Genomic DNA, 17235 nt, shown 5'->3' on the forward strand with positions numbered 1-17235 from the left:
CGGCGTGGTCATGATCTTCTGATCAGGGATCTGCTGCTGCTTTTCGAAGAGGCCTTTATCGATGTTTATGAAGATACTGATGACAGAGGATGAAAGATATGTATTTTTCTTATTGAAATTACAATTTACATTCTGTTAGAAATCACTACACATAGGACTGCAATACATACACATGCTCAGGACCTATTCATGCACAAATGGAGAGATGTCAGAGTGAGTGGGCTGCCAGTGCTGGACCAGCTGGACCCTGAGCGCTTTGGGGGGGGATACGGTGCCTTGCTCAAGAGCACCTGGCAGAGCCCAGGAGGTGAACTGGCATCTCTCCAGCTACCAATCCACACTCTCTACTTTGGTCCGTACTGGGACTTGAACCAGCAACCCTCCGGTTCCCAACCCAAGTCCCTACGGACTGAGCTACTGCCACCTTCATTTAAAGTGACAATTTGTGAGATCCATTGGCATTCTGAGTATGAACTGTGATGTATCATTCCTTTATTTTAATATTCATAAAGATTGAGTTCACAGTTCTTACCCGTAAACTTCTCTGATAATTTCCACGAGCATCTCTGCATATTTGTTGACGTGGCGCCCCTGACTACCAGGAACATCTCTGAAGGCGTCGTCGAAGTAGATATGGGCTTCAAAGTTCACATCACTTGTTTCCCCTTCCTTCTTCGGCCTGTACTTGTCCAGTCTGGGGAGTTACAAGAATCACATAAAGCTACTGTGGTGATGATGTTGATGTTAAATTAAGGTTGAAAGAATCAAAAGGGATGTACATGTGTACCACAATAAAATTGGAGGTTGTCACACTGCTAAAAATGTTGCTAAAAAGTTGTTTACCATGAATTTTCTGAATTTTAAATCTCAGGAATAAAGAGGACTAAAGTGATGAAACAATATGGTTATGGAGCAATCAAACTTTTGTACCTACTGTATATCAAGTTTTAAGCTCCCAAGGTAGCAAACACTGTTAAGTGTCCTTGTGCATAAAACCAAATTAATACTTCCTTTATTTTGCTGCTCTACAGGTGACCACAGCAAAACCATTGGGATAACAATGAGGCCAAAGACAGCAAGTGGCATTTTAGATTCTTCTTCTTCTAATGCTATGTATCCGCTGGTTTCAGACTAAAAACCTTGCCTACCTACATGCAAGTAAGAAGGTGGAAAAAAAGGGAACAAAATAGATGGTAACCCTAGATTTGCAAAAACTTACAAAAACTAGCGAAAACTCTCGCTGACTCGTAACCATAACCCTAAGCCTGCCCTAAGACCTATCCTAACTATTACCATTCAAGGTCAATGCCTAACTTCATCCATCTCGCAAGACTTTTGCAAATGTTGGGTTGCCATCTACACATGACCTGCCTATTGATTGTTTCTGTTTCCCATGTAGGCAACCATCGGTGAAACTTACCGAAATATTGAAATAAGTATCTTCATCATTTCATCGTAGGTTTCATGCCACATGGTCGCACATAGGAACACCTTCACCGGGTCGAGTGGTGTGAATCTGGAAAAGACAAGATTCAAATTTTTGACAAATGAGTTTTACATTGAAAAACTGAAAACAGTCCCACATACACACACGCTGTCATGTAGTTTCGTTTTGCCGCATCGTTTTGTCTAAAGGCCAAAGCTATACTTATGTGAAATTAGTGGGTGTCAATAAGTGTTATGTAACGTCACGTAATGTCAGCGTGCCTCAGAGCTACACAGGTGTATAATTAAAATCTTGAAGTTAGAATTAGAGAGATACAATCATGCTTAATGGTATTTTGCTACACATTTGAAAGAAGTTTTATTCCAGTTATCTCTACCCCATTTATCGTCTTAAAGAAGCCAGAAACAGAAATCTAAACTAATCCTACAAGTACAAACTCAAAACTTGCATTTACAAACCTCACTTTGTAGGGTATTCCTGATCCTCCTAACACACACACACACACACACACACACACACACACACACACACACACACACACACACACACACACAGGGGTGTCGGACTGGGGGGAAAAAGGGGACTGAGTACCCAGGGCACTCATGTGAGGAGGGCCCAAAAAGATGCTAGAATGAATAGATGTGGATAGAAAATGCCTTTCTACAGGGCCCAGAATTTTGGGCTACGCCCCTGCACCCCCCCCACACACACACACACACACACACACATACACAAACTTACTTCTTCCGCTTTGCAGTCGTCTGGATGTCAAATCGAGTGTTTAGAAGCAGTGATTGCTCTAAAAATCCTCCTTCATATAGCCTTCTCATGAACAAGTCCTGCGTCCTCTGGATGCGATACAGACTGAGGTACCAGAGGTGGAGAGTGGCCAACACAAGACCGAGCCACCAGGACACTGCCGAGCCTGAGGAAAAAGCATTGAAAGGATTAAAGGAAAAGAAATGCTCTAACTGAACTGAAATCATTAATCTGTGACAGTCTACGTTTGATGCTGACATTTAGTTTTTTTATTTCGTTTTTCTTTGAACTTGCCACACTAGCTTCTGTTTCCCTTAGTTTTTTTTTATAAATTTCCAATAAAGCCACAAGAGAATCATACATGCAATTTAAGTGAATGAAAACTTTTAAACTTTTACATCTGATAATGAACGTTTGGTGTCTAACTGTAGCTCCAGTTTATTACCTGTCAGTAGTCCAATGTCAGCTATCTTGGACATGTCCAGGAAGCACAGAGTGTGTGTGACATCCAAAACCAGCTGTGGGAACACACTGCCATTTAGGCTTGGGTTTCTTCCATCCACAACTTGACTGCAGTAGCTTGTGAAGTTGACTGCAGTCCCGTTCAGACTTGTTCTGTAGTCTTGATAGTAAACGATAACGGGGACGACGAACAGAACCATCACGGCCAGGGAGGCCAGGTACAAAGGCAGGATGAAGCATCGCCGCAGGGCGTGCATCTTGCAGGCTACCAAAGAAAACCAGTGGCAGAGTGCAGATGAGATCAGCTGGACCCCGATGATGATGGCTATAATTTTTGTCTCACGGCTCGGGATGGAAGTCACGATGTTCCAGTCCATTTTGGCCAGAGGGACGTAGGCTCCGAGCACACAGGCGGTTACAGCGATCCTGAGCAGGCTGGTGAGGATGTTTAGCATGTTCTGGCACTTTCTTGTGTCTCTACACAGCTCTCTCAGGAGGACGGAGCTGCTGTTCACGCTGATAAGTCTCAAGTAGCCCTCCCACCAGTTGAAAGACACCAAGAAGGACGCACCAACAGCCAGACCCACCCAAATGATCATCTTGATATCAGTAGGATGCTTTGTGATGTACAGATAGAGGAACAGGGCGTAACCGAGCAAAATAAGGACTAAGGCGATGATGGACGGCAGCAGGAAGCGATTCCTTTCTTTGGCGGAGCACTGAGTGATCACCTGTAGGAGGGCGGAGAGGACAGCTACACCATTCAGAATCGTTACGTTGGTCACAATGTCCAAGTGTGGCATTGCTACTATGGTGAGAATCGCTACACCCATAGCCACCAGGAACTCAAAGAACAGGACCTGAAGAAGAAGCAGAAGTAGAACATTGACAATACATTTACGAAGAATGTTTTGTTAGTGATTTTCAAGGTGCAATTCTTTTTTGTTAAGCATTAGTTCAACTTCACAATTAAAAGAGTTAGAAGGGTTTCTACAAGATACAAAGTCTGATTCATGGTATTGGTATAACTCAGACTACATCAGTATCTATCTATTGTCTCTGTGCAATACATTAGAAGAGGCAATGAAGACATTTTATATGACATTCATAAGCTGGGTAAAGGATTGTGTGTCATGTTGGATGTTTGGTTAAAGAGGAGGGACAGTTATTAAATATGTCTTACCAAAGCTACAGTTTTTTTGGCCGGCAGCTTTGAGGATTTGTAACACGCCATCCAGAGGCTCTTTTGTAAGAGGAGCACACTGGAGGCGATGAGAGCACAGCCGATACACAGCAGAGCGACAGGTTTCTGCTCAGCTGGGAGGGTCTTGGTGCCTTCATTGGACAAGGTGATGAGGAGGAGGAAAGACGTCTGGAAACAGAAGAAAGTCGAGGCAAGGCAAAAATATATAAGTGCTTCATAGAAATAAAAAGGGAGTCAATAATACTTCACATTTCCCTCAAGATTTGAAAAGTGAAATAACTTACTTTCATTTAAAATAATCAGTTAACATTTAACAGTACTTCACACCTGTTAATTCATGAGAATGGCAGATTAATAGTTTATGGAATAGGTGTCAGATGGACTTAAGTTTTACATAAATATTGAATTCCATTACAAAAATCTAGATTAGAAAGACAATCAATCTTTAACCATATAAAGAGGCCCAAAGGTAAATAAGTGAAAGAAATGTGTGTTTCTGCAACATACACATATATTTATAAAGAACAAACCTTGCTACAAACAGCCAATCCAAACACAATTAAGGCGACCACACAGAGAGTAATGATCTTCAGCAGTTTGATCATCTTCCATGGCGTCTGCTCATCTTCAATGACGGGAACCTCGCGGCAGGTATCCCACGGCCTCCTAAATAAAGACACCAAATGCCAAACTCTGAGATGACTGTAGGTAGAAAATGATATTTGGTAGGAAGTAGTCGTCCGCATGTTTGTTGGAGGATAACTTTTGGGTAAGTAGGAGGGTAAGAAATGTGGGTTTGGTAATTACATGTTGATAGGTAGAGTGCAAGATTACATAACACAATGTCATAACAAAAGAGATAAAAAAAACTGAACAAGTAAGCTTAAACACGAAATTTAGTGTAAATATGATACATAAGTTACTTATTTATTTATCGATCTCATATAATATACACATATACATAAAGATAAGACCGTATTGATCCAAAGAGGGGAAATGCAGATGTTGCAGCAGCACAAAGAGGGAGATAAGTACAGATAAATAGAGAAGTAAACATAAAACAAAAAATAAATAAAAAAAGGTGTATATACAACTATTATGAGAGTAGAAGTTAAAAAAGAACTAGAATGTGAAGAACAAGAGCAATTAAAGTGTTAATTACAGCGTTACGATGGGATTAATAGCAAAAATTGTATAAATATAAACTTTTTTGTGATTTTCATTTGAAGCAGCTTTGTTTGTAGCCACAGGATATCTAAAACTGCAACTGTTTTCAAAAATACTTTTAAGCACAAATGTGAATATGAATATATCTGTCAGAAGATATCTTTTCTTTCAAAAGAAAAAAACAACTATATAATAAGTAAAAAATAATAAAATCTATTCTTTCATAAAGTTTTTCTTCCATACCCTCAATCAGTTTTCAATTGTTTAATTTTCAGCTTGAAGAAGTAAAATATTAGTAATTTAAAAGGTTAAAATGTTCACTTAATGAAATATTAAGAAATTATGCTTCATAAGAAAAAAAAGTGAGTAGTTAGTATACTTTTACTAAGTAATTGATTCCTACCTTGAGTATTAAATAACAAATAATATAAATGTTATAACAGTTGTATAAAATAATATATGAGCTAAGTTAAGTTAAGAAAGTCTCTACTCACTTAGGGAAGCTCCTGTCTTCATCCATGTTTCTGACTACTGTGAACACAGTAAATATCTAGGTAACAATCCACTGAACATGAACATGAACATGAACATGAACATGAACATGCTTTTCTACACCACCCAGATGTCATCAACATGACAGCGGAATCACAATCAGGGATACAATTAAATAGCCACACCCAAAAGCGTGTATGTGTCAAATGAATCCAGACTGACATGTTAGGAACGCGTAAGGGTTGTGACCTTGTTTATCCTGTCACTTTCATGCAAAATAACAATTGACATGTTTCTTTAAATGCACTTTTATTTTATTTTTTACTCGTGGCTAACGGCAACTTTTCATTACGAAATTTGTTTTACAATGAATACTCTGGCTTAACAACAGTTAACAAGAAAATTAGACAGTAGCCTAAGCATGCTTGTTGTTTTTACTGAGCTGTGCACTTTCAGCATCATGGACAGCTCAACCCATTATTCTCCACAAACAATAGACAAGTCTCTAAGTTGCCTTTCATTTCCAAAATAATGGAAGTTGTGTAAACAAAAAAGAATGAAACAATAAAAGGAAAGACCACAAAATACAGGTAAAAAGAAATACAAGACAACTAGTTTAACTTTGAATATGGTTAGGTTGGGGATGTCCTTTGCCAAAGCGTCACATAGACAAGCAGCTGTGACGCAATGGCCTTTGTTCACATTCTGTACATGGTTGAGTGGTAACCTTTATGAGCATGAAAAGTAATAATTATTATATCAGAGGCTTGTCAAGGTTTGACAGAATCAATGGGTTAGAGTTAGTGTGAAGGAACGTTTCATTATGTATAGAGACGGAGTGCCTCCGGTCTCATTCTGAAAACCACACCTAAAGTGGAAAATGATCGGCAGCTCAATATGAAAATAAGGGCTGAAATGCTAACAAAGCCTGTAGCTAGCTAAAAACATCCAATTGTGGCATGTCAAAGGATTATTTTAGTAAGTAAAGTTTATTTCTATAGCACATTTAAAAACAGCTTGCGCTGACCAAAGTGCTGTGCATAGCGCATTAGCCAGGGTGATAAAATAAAAATAAAAAATAAAACACACGTTCAATCAGTGATTTAGGCTAAAAAGTACATTGAAAGACAAACACTTAATTACAAACATAGCAGGATAAGACAATTAAGATGTAAAAAGATGAGTTTTGAGCCTGACTTTGAATATCACAATTGAAGGGGCACTTCTGATGTAAGGTGGCAGTCGGTTCCACAGCTGAGGGCCAGCAACAGAAAAGGCTCGGTCACCTTTTTGCTTAAGCCGGGACCATGAGACATGGAGGAGGCCTTTTAGCAAGAGACCAAGTTAGCTGTTAGCTATATCAAGCAAGCTAAGGCACTTGCAAAACATAATACTGCATAGCTTTCTGATTCATCTAAACTCCACCATAACACACGTTGCAAACTGTTTATAAAATACTTTAGCTTAACTTACAGAAATATAGTTAGCCTAAAACTGACATTTTGATATTTGACTTGGTAACAAAATGCTTGCTGCAAATCTAATATTTGGACATCATAACGTTGTGTTAGTGTCAATCAGGATCTCACGGTCTTCCCATCTTTCCTGCTGATTGCTCACACCTGTATCTACTTTTGTCTAGACAAAAGCTCAGTTTTTCTGTTCATCAGCTTATAAAAACATCCCACCACACAACAGCTTCTAGGCATTTTTCTGTTGTTTGCTAGTAGACAGAATTGGCAGGGAGGCACCTTCACGCAAAAATAGAAAATGGAGAGCGGAGAGAGAGTTTTTCGCTGTAGGAGGGGGCGGGACCTAAAGAAAAAAGATAGTCCAATAACTAAATAGGACAAAACCAGTAAGAAGATAATATGTATTCATATTCAATTGTTCATGGGTAGGTCAGCTACACGCTGCTTTTAAAGTCCAACAGCAATACTTTAATTGCCAAATGTATTGCAGTTTTCCCCTAGGTCCTAAATTTGCCTTGTGTTGTGTAGATACAGTATATTATTATAAATAAATAAATAACTATAGATCTGTGAACATTTAACTGATGCACAAACTAACCTGTTGTTTAGTACTTTTGCTTTGGTAGCTCAGTTCTTACTTCTGTTGTCCTCCGTTAGTAGTCTGTAAACTCCTTACTAGTCCATTTGCTGCCTTATAGAGAGGTGTGCGTGTGTGTGTGTGTGTGTGTGTGTGTGTGTGTGTGTGTGTGTGTGTGTGTGTGTGTGTGTGTGTGTGTGTGCCTGGCCTATCCAACCAGCGGAAGAGAAATTCAACCCATGAGAAGAGTGAAGGAGTTGCTGTTCTGTGAAGAGGCAAAACCTCAATAAGAAAAAAGTGTGATATTTGTTAATAGTTAATCTGGAAATAAATGTAGTGCTGGACATCCAGCAGTTATAAACACCACCTCCGTGGAAGTTTCTTCTTTCTGGGTTCTACATTAATGCTAAAAAGTTATATTTTGTACAAGAGACAAGTTAAGTTAAATATTTAAAAAAAACAATTCCCTAACCAGCTGAATCTTCAGAAACATCTGAGCTGTATCAGTTTAAAACTTCAAAATAAAAAAGATGCACATTTATTCCAATCAGATAGCATGATTTATAAATTATCGGGAGTGATGTGCCAACCTGATCTCACAGAATTCCGTGAAATGAACACGGCCCCTTAACCCTCGTATTATGTTAAGGGTCAATTTGACCCATGTGCGTTTTTGTGTTGACCAAAATACCGGTTAACCTATCTTTTTCTCCATGAAATTGTATGACATTTCCGCATTTAGGGTCATGGACTTGTTCATTAAATCTGGACACACTGATGTGTAGTGGAATGTCTGTTCAGAGTTTGTATACAAAGATGTTGTGGGTCACTTTGACCCAGAGACTTTCAACACCCATTTAGAACAGTGTGTGTGTCTGTGTGTGTGTGTGTGTGTGTGTGTGTGTGTGTGTGTGTGTGTGTGTGTGTGTGTTTACCTGTCTTGTACAATCCTGGTCCCCATGTCACTGTAGACGAGCGCCTTGTTCCATTCAGGGGGCGCTGTCCCTTCTGACAGTACAAGCCTGCCAAGTATGGCATCAAAATATGGGCATCCTATGATGCCAAATCCAGCTATGCATGGAATATGCAAATGTATACCGGAAATATTTTCACAAAATAATTGGTAAAAATTGTTTTGGGGAAAAAAAATGTTGTGATGAGGAAAAAATCTTTGTTTTGAGTGTATTTACCCTGTACGGGTCATTTTGACCCGTAACATCATCAATGTAAGTTTTTTTCAACATAATACGAGGGTTAACTCAAAATCTGTGGTAGTGTCACGGAATCGGCGATTCGGTGATGGGCCCACGGAATAATTCAGTGAAATGAACACGGCCCCTTAAGTTAAGGAAAAGGTCGTGGGTGGGCGGGAGATCAACGGGGTTACGTTTAGGAAAAAACGGGGTGGTTGGGTTTAGGAATCTTGACACGCGGGACACGATCCAGGTCTCCTGGGTGAAAGTGCTGTGTTGTTTGACCCATTAACCACCCCAACCAACCTCCTTACGCGGATTTTCGGGCTTTTCATACTACTCGCTACGGTCATCTTCTCACTGACTTTACTTTGGCATAGTTTTCCATGGTGGCCACACAGAATTTTCACACATTTCGTCCCATCACCACATTATGCGCTGTTAAGAGTTTGTGATCATTTCACTGAATTCATGGCTGGACGTGCAGAAATAAAAAGCCATAAAAATATATTAGCTGTGATTTACAGAGTAGACTCCCTTTCAAAGTTTGTTTCTGATTTGTGATTTATGGAAAATGGAAGCTTGTTCTCTGTAAGCAAGCTAACCCAGATGACCTGAGCTGTTCGGAGGTTTTGCAGAGAAGCAGAGATAGAGAGATGCGATTCACCTCCGAACCATTTATTGCCTTGTGAAGAAATAATCTCAGGTTTTGTTGTGATCTTTTACTAAACTGGATTTGATTCAGTTCGTGGTAACTTAACAAGCTCTGCGAGGTTAAAACTGATGTTCTCGTGTTTGATGGCACACAGTGTCCGTTTGAATGCATCATTTTGATTTGTTGTGGCATAGTGAAGACAAACAACTTACAACCCGAGGCACCTTCAGTTTGATTGTATTGATTGTATGTATTGTAAGACACCGACGTGTGTGTCAGTCTTGTGCATGGGGCTGTAATGAAAGTGTTTCCTTTCTCTCGTGTGCTGTTGCCGCTCTCTAGTGGCATCTTTCAGTTATTCAGCTCCATTTATCTTCAATATACACTCAGCTTGATGCACGCATGACAACACTCTCAGTTGAGTGATTTGCCAATTAATTGTTATATAAAGTTCAAGAATTCCGCCCGCCCAAACAGCCAAGTTAATGGTTGTGCATGTAAGAGTCTTAGTTAGGATTAGGAGACGTGCTATATGAGGGTGTGGGACACTGCAGAGGCACGCTCTAAAATGACTGTGACACATATTAAGGAATTACATTTTTGGAAATGCTCAATGGGCGTACATTATACATCTTCCTGTTGTGTGATACTCTGTTTATGTGTTATATAAAGTTCGCTCACACAAAAGCTGAAGTATTAGCTGAAGTATCTCCCGAAGATAATAGATTACAAGGCATCAGTTTGTCCTTATATGGTGTGGTTTACCAGCTTTGTTTGGTTTGTAAAGACATTGTCACCTATCCAAAATCAATCTGTGTTATCTTATCAGACAACAGTTTATAGCAACCATATGTCACCAAACCTCATCTTTCATCTGGCATCTCAAGAAGTTGTATGAAGCTTCTTACTGTATGTAATCTTTAAAAATAAAATAAAAAAATCAGCTATATCACTGAGACCGGGTCAGGAAAGTGGTTACCACCTGTACTGCCACATAATAAGGTAAATATAAATGACATTGAGCTTTTAAAATGTATCCCTTTCTATGCAGAGTACAGCAATTTCCCTGCTTTAGTTTCATTTATGAGGGTTTGATCTTTTATCACCAAGTCAAACTTCAATTATCCAACCAAATCTGAAATGTCACTGGTTACTCCATCTTACTTAATAAGAGGCCATCTGCTTATGAACGTAGATATAAAGGTCATTTATTAAGCGTTCCTCCACACCAACAGTCCAACAAAACACAGCAATAAAAAGTTGAAAAATGCCATGTTTTTTATAAATGGGTGATGAATTAAAGACAGGCAAATTATTCCGGCGAGGATACACAGCAGCCAAATAAATATTCATAACATGGTTACCTAAAGCTTCTCATAAAAGGCTTGAATCTGATCTAAAAGCAGCTTTTATTAGCTCTTACTAAAGCCTTTAGTTATAACTTTTTAACCCTTTATTAGAGTATGCCTTACGAGAAACTGGCACTGTCAGGGACAAAATACAAAACATTACAAAGAAGAGTTACTGTGAATAAAATACAAATATATCCAGATGTCAATCCAATAGATCACCTTTGGATGTGGTGGAACGGGAGATTCACATCATGGACGTGAAGCCGACAAATCTGCAGCAACTGTGGGATGCTTTCATGTGAACAAATATCTCTGAGGAATCCAGCAATCTATGACACGAAGAATGAAAGCAGTTCTGAAGGCAAAAGGGCCTCCAACCAGATAAAGTGAATTAAATAAACTGGTAAAAACTAAAAAACAAAAACATAAATTAATTTATTCACTGAAAATAATAGTCAAAATAGATAAATAGAATAGGCTAACATACATTTGCAGCTTTTTTACTACGTGATCTTTTATTTGCAGATCATAACATTTTAGAATTAAAGCTTTAGTGCATAACTTTTGGATATTAATGAACGTCCGTTACATTCAAGCCATTGCCAAATGAGTTGCTACAAAGCTAATTAAGACTATCAGCTCCACACAACTCTCTCTATATTTCTCAGTATGGCTATAATCAGAAGATTGTGTCGTCTGGCGATTTTCGCCCACATTTTATTTTTATTTTTCGCGATCACGGAAGGCTTGTATCAATGATACAACAGTTTTGTTGTCATTACTTAGAATTCCTTATGGGTGCGACAGAAACTACGCTCTATAGCTTTAAATCAACTATTTCTGAATTCACATTGGGCCAAACATCTTCAAACAAGTACGAATCTGTGTGTGTGAGACAAAACATTTTAATTATACATACCGTGTGTTTTATAACTACATATAGGCGTAGTCATCAACAGTCGTAAACAGACAAGAACGATTAAAGGTAATAGGCACCTTGAAGTGGCTGGACTAGATGAAGCAGTTGGTATCTAATTAACTTAACTTATTCCAGTCTTACAAGTTACACAGCCACATGAAGTTAGAATTAGAGCGTGTCCACACTAATGTGAGTCTAAAAAAAAATATCAATCCTATTATTACAAAGTGCTTTATTGAGAAACAGCAACAAAAACAAAACAGCCACAAACAGACAACTCTAAAATTACACAGAATTTTATTTTGGTTAGGCATAACTTATTTCTACTTCATTCAAAAATAAATATAAATAAACATCATGATCATTGTTAGTTTTTATGGCCACATATTGTAACTTCACCAGCAGCTTATTTTTTTATCCCTTAGAGAAAAACCTTTAGTTATTTATTATATCTAGTGCAATTAAGATTACATTTAATTAAAAATATAATTTTTTTCTGTCTTTATGTAGTTAAGTGATGATCTCCCCAACTTCTGACCAGATTTCGCAGACTTTTTTTTGTAACTATCAAAAGAATTAAAAGAACACTAGTTTGCCTAAAACAGCAGATGCAGTGTCATTCCTCTTCACATTACCCGTACTGTGTCTAAACCTCATTCATTCCTCTTCACATTACAGTGTACTAAACACTGAGGTTTCACACTCTCAAAAAAAAAAAGTACAGTATAACATAACTTCAGATCCTTCATAAATAGTATCAACAATGTTGTTTTTACTGATCTGATGCTGTCTGGCACTTTCATTTGCACACAACACACATACTCACACACACTATTTCAATTAGAATATGCATCACTGGGTTTTCAGCAAAGCACTGTGTGACAAACCCTATATTAATGACAGCTTTTTATAAATAAATTGCACATGCCTAGATGTAAACATAAATTAATATACATAATAAAGACATTTTTGGTAAAAGCTCACATACATTGGATATTTCAAAGTGCTAAAAAGTGTTGTGCACAGAGTCTATGTTTACACCGTAATCCCTCCATCATGACGTATGTTACATGTAGCTAGAACCCTCCTCATCACTGTCATCAAACTCATCAGATTCAGAGTCCTCCATGGAGCTGGATTCGATGACGCAGTCGCCGTTGGAGACAGAGTTGACCTGGGAGGAGATAAAAGGAACATCAGCTCACTGAAATGCCACCACACCTGGGACACTCCTGGTGTTTAGTCTCCAGGTGACTAAACTATTGTTCTAATCTTAACAAAAGTAGCAGAAGGGTGTGGTTAGTGCAACAGTACATACAGCATCTACTGGCTTCATCAATTAAAGGAATGTAATTTTAGGGCAATTAAGTGTTCTGTCCTGTTAGCATACTGTACGTAGTGATCCTACTCATCAATGCCGTTTGGACTTGTCATGATGTTACAATGCTGTTTACGATATTTATTGCTGTGCACAACCCCACAGTTTCCTCACAAAGTGTTCTCAACAAAGTTTTGTCCCATGTAGTGGGCTACTTTGTACCCTTCCAATAAACAAAGAATAAAGAAATATTGATTGAATATCTATAATTGTAGCAAGTTATCAGCAGCAGCAGGCATATTAAAAGACGCAACACTAGTAGAAGAAAAAGCAGCAGTAGCAGTCTGAGTAGCTGCTGTAGTATTAGTAGTTACAGTAATAGATCTAACAACAAGAACAGTTGTAAATACCTTTGTGCCTGAAAAGTATGCTTCTTTTGGGTCATTGTTTTCCTCTTTGGACTCTGTGTCCAGAAAAGCCACATAATGGATCAGAGTGTAGATTCTAGATAATAAAAAAAAACAGAACAAGTTTTTTTATTGAAAAAAGATGAATGGACATTATGAACAACATTAAATTCCAAACCCTGTGGACGAGAAACAAAATCATTTGATGTAGGTGCTCACCTGTGGTAGAACATTGTAAGGAACTGGATTCCAACCATTGCCGCAAATCCCAGAATGAACATGAAGCCAATGGGGTCGATTTGTATGTCTTTTCCGGTGGGCTTGAGGTAGAAGTCAATTATGGGGATCTTGATAGAGACGGTCCCGGAGATCTGAAGGGTAAATGTCGCCACCAGCCACAGGGCATTCATCATGAAGTAGGCAAAGTTTATCTGTGTGTATTAGGAAAGATAGGATTAATTTACATTTAAATTGCACAGTTGTTTCCTGTTAAATATGTACCGTAGTTCAGCTCCCCACACCTACCTTGTTTCTCAGCTCTCGTAGGTCATTCTTAATCTTTTCCTGTCTCACTTTATCGTCTTGCAGAGGTTCCAAGTACTTTTTCTGAAGCTCTATCCAGAACTCCTCCTCCTCCTGCAGAAAAACACAGAAACCCATTTCAATTAATTATTCTGTTATTTGTGCATGTTTAGACACGGCACATAACAAAAAACTACTTAAAACTGCCAATGCGTCAATGTCATGTTGAGGTCTGTTTTTACCGGCATTGGGAAACTGAAAATGCTGAACATCACTTTGACAATGTGATTCAGATGCAATTGATCACACTAACCTGATAAAATGAGACATACACACCTTGTCGAGTGAGTCATCCTTCAGCTTCATGTTATTGGACACATTCTGTAGTTCTTTCACCCAAACTGGAGTGAAGAGCAAGACAGAAGGGTATTAGATAACATCACATTTGAAATGAGCTGTAATTTTCTTGCAAAGAAACATGCAGACATTTAGATTTTTGCTGAATAGTTTGGACTCACAATGGGTAGGAAAGTCGAAAACAGGCTCTGCTTGCCTTAAAACACAATCAGAAAAATCATTAGTATAATATCACACTTTATAAATCTGGCACATTAAATTTCAATTGATGTTCCACCTTTAGTACTTACCTCTGTTGTTCCTCTGCAAAACTTGTGCTCTCAACAATACTGTTTTGGGGCTGGAGTTCTGGCTGTTCAGCCTGTGCGGACTCTGGGCTCAGGACTGCCTGGCTGACAGCGTAATGCCCGTCTCCAGATCTGTGGTTGGACTTTTTACAACATTTGAACCACGAGAAGAACCGCTGGCATGCGCTTTTGGCTGTAAAGGTGAAGATCAACTTCAGTTCAGTCAGCACACACAATAATACAGATCTTGTGTTGCATTCGGAGACACGTTACAATAAACTCTTTTTAGTGTCAACCTGGTATCTACCTTTCTGGGTTCTTGTTTGCGGGGTGGAAGGCTCTGGTGTGGCAGCTCCAGCAGCAGGTTTTGTCTCCCGGGTGCCCCAGGAAACGTTGTTCATGTTGACCAAGGAGTAGATGGAGAGCAGGAGGTAGGCGCTTGGGATGGCGAGGATGTAGATTAAGCCGTGGAAGATCAGATGGCTTTCCTGAGGATGCATTATCGCTGTGATGACGTAAATGGCGGAAATGGAAATGACGAAAATGCTGCTGGGTGTTAGGACAGTGTTTTCTTTCACCATTGAGCCTGAAGAAAGATAAAGGTAAAGAGACTTATTAGGATTGAATCAGCTTAAAGCAGTTCTTCTAAAAAGTATTTTACAAAGTCCAAATACAGTCACTGCACATATGTCTGCATAAAGTTATATCTATGTTACTGGAACTTACCGATAATGGACAACGTCACCACCAACATGAGGAATGCATACATGATACTCAGGAGTCCTGCGATTTTAATCTGAGTGTCGGACTTTAGTTTAAAGCATAGAATAAGGAAGATGATAGGAGGTATCACAGCCAGGACCAGGGCACCGCTGGCATTCAAGTTAAAGAGGAAGTTAAAACTACCTGGAGGCCAAAAAAAGAGGCACATTCACGTGTTATTTTTGCATTTATTCAAATATAATTGAAATATTCTTAAAACGATCATAAATCCAGTGAAGTCCTGTCCAATCTCAAAAGTATAAAGACATTATGTCCTGAAACACTAAACACCAACCTGCAACCATAAGGCAGATGGTGGCAGGGGCCAGGATGGATGAGGCGATGGCAAAGAGCTGGTAGAACATGAAAGGTTTGGACATGCTACGGTTTCTCTTGGAAATTGTGCTGCTTGAGCCCAAGAGATCCACCACGTTAGCCATTGTGGACGGTCCCCAACGCCGACGCTGAAGACAGTAATCATTAGCATGTTATGTGATTTTTGGCTTAATGACAACTTGTACGCAAAGAGATTCACATTTGTAGATGAATTGCCTAATCATTGTGGGTATTTCTTCACCCTTATAAAATGAGTGTAAAGGTTTGGATCAGCTGCAGCGCTCACCTGGTTGTAGAGTTCACCGAAGTCCTCCGGTGCATTGGTGTAAGCATCAGCTGCTGCGTTGTACTCCACTCTCCATCCTTGTTTCAGCAGTAGAGTACACAGCCAGCGGTCCTCACCTGCAGGAAACAGAAAATGGATTTATACGTGAGAGGAGGAGGGGAGAATTATTTATTGAAGACTTATTAAAAGCAGGAAGTCCAAATCAAACATGTTACCTTGATCGTACTGAATGTATTGGCTCGCCTCCATGGATTTGGTGGAGTATTTCTTCATCACGTTGTCGTCCATCAGCGCCGCTGCTCTGAACAGACTGAAGCAGCCGGGGCTGCAAAGTACACAGCCAATGACATGCTCCGCTGTCTTTTGCAGCCAATGACTAACAGCGTACTCAAACTTCTGGAACCACACTGCGGGACCTGCAAAGGAAAAACAGAGGGATTGTAAATCTCAAAACAAATGTTTGTTCAGTGCTAGTCACTGTTGGCTTTCAGCTTCAGTGGTGGATCGTAGAGCTGAACACCACAAATAAATGATACTTTGTCTCCTTTATCTTAATTGTGCAATGTGCTAACCTGAGCCGGTGGGATGAATCCTGCCACACGCTGCTCCGACACTTGGGTACATTTTCAGACGATCGATGAGGAGCATCACAGCAGCCGGCTGGAAGTCTGTGTCTCCATCTAAAGCCAGGATGTAGGTGTTGTGCTTTTCTTTCTGGAGGAACATGCACAATTTGTTTTGCCTTTACATTTAGATTGTATTTAATAATACTGTAGAAACACGTTTGAGCTCATTAGAAAAAAATCCACAAAAGTTTTAGATGTTTCTCTTATCTCACCTTAATTTCGGCTTCCAACTCAGCCTCCTTCTCTCCCCTCTGCCAGCGTGCGTGATATTTGTTCATGAGTTTCCAGCCCAGAAGATAGTAAAGGTACATGACCTGGAAGATAAGAAATAAGAATTAACAAAACTACAATTAGTGTCGTAAAAATGTTCCAATGTGACCCAATGTGAACTGTAAAAGGTCCATGTGACTGACCCTTCTGGGGTCTACAAGTCATTATTTTCCTACCTGTGACCATCTCTTTTTGTGGCGGATGAGTTCTTTGTCCTTGAAGTGAACCACGATAATGTTCCCATGAGGCATGGTGACCACCAGACGTCCTCCGTACGGCGTTTTCATTATCTTCTGATCAGGGATCTGCAGCTTCTTATTGAAGAACTTTTCGTCGATGTTTGTGAAGATGCTGACGACAGAGAA

General features: G+C 39.3%; 1 protein-coding gene across 1 annotated transcript; it reads right to left on the reverse strand.

Moving 5' to 3' along the window:
• Positions 1 to 12701: 12701 nt before the first annotated feature.
• LOC114567955 (chitin synthase) lies at positions 12702 to 16878 on the reverse strand. Its single transcript, XM_028597255.1, has 14 exons — positions 16813 to 16878; positions 16547 to 16688; positions 16190 to 16390; positions 15975 to 16090; positions 15648 to 15816; positions 15317 to 15496; positions 14898 to 15176; positions 14594 to 14783; positions 14465 to 14499; positions 14283 to 14347; positions 13950 to 14060; positions 13644 to 13855; positions 13428 to 13521; positions 12702 to 12873 (listed from the first exon to the last, which is right to left on the reverse strand). The coding sequence occupies exons 1-14, from the start codon at positions 16876 to 16878 to the stop codon at positions 12766 to 12768; spliced, it is 1968 nt and encodes a 655-aa protein (XP_028453056.1). The 3' UTR covers positions 12702 to 12765.
• Between the last annotated feature and the right edge of the window lie 357 nt (positions 16879 to 17235).

The sequence above is a fragment of the Perca flavescens genome, chromosome 14 (assembly GCF_004354835.1).
Source record: "Perca flavescens isolate YP-PL-M2 chromosome 14, PFLA_1.0, whole genome shotgun sequence".
Taxonomy (NCBI): domain Eukaryota; kingdom Metazoa; phylum Chordata; class Actinopteri; order Perciformes; family Percidae; genus Perca; species Perca flavescens.

Coding starts and splice junctions, on each gene's coding strand:
- LOC114567955 (XM_028597255.1), bottom strand. CDS start 16,878: ATGAACAAATATCACGCACGCTGGCAGAGGGGAGAGAAGGAGGCTGAG. Junction 16,091..16,189: donor ATACATTCAGTACGATCAAG/GTAACATGTTTG, acceptor TGTTTCCTGCAG/GTGAGGACCGCTGGCTGTGT. Junction 14,784..14,897: donor GCAAACAAGAACCCAGAAAG/GTAGATACCAGG, acceptor TCACCTTTACAG/CCAAAAGCGCATGCCAGCGG.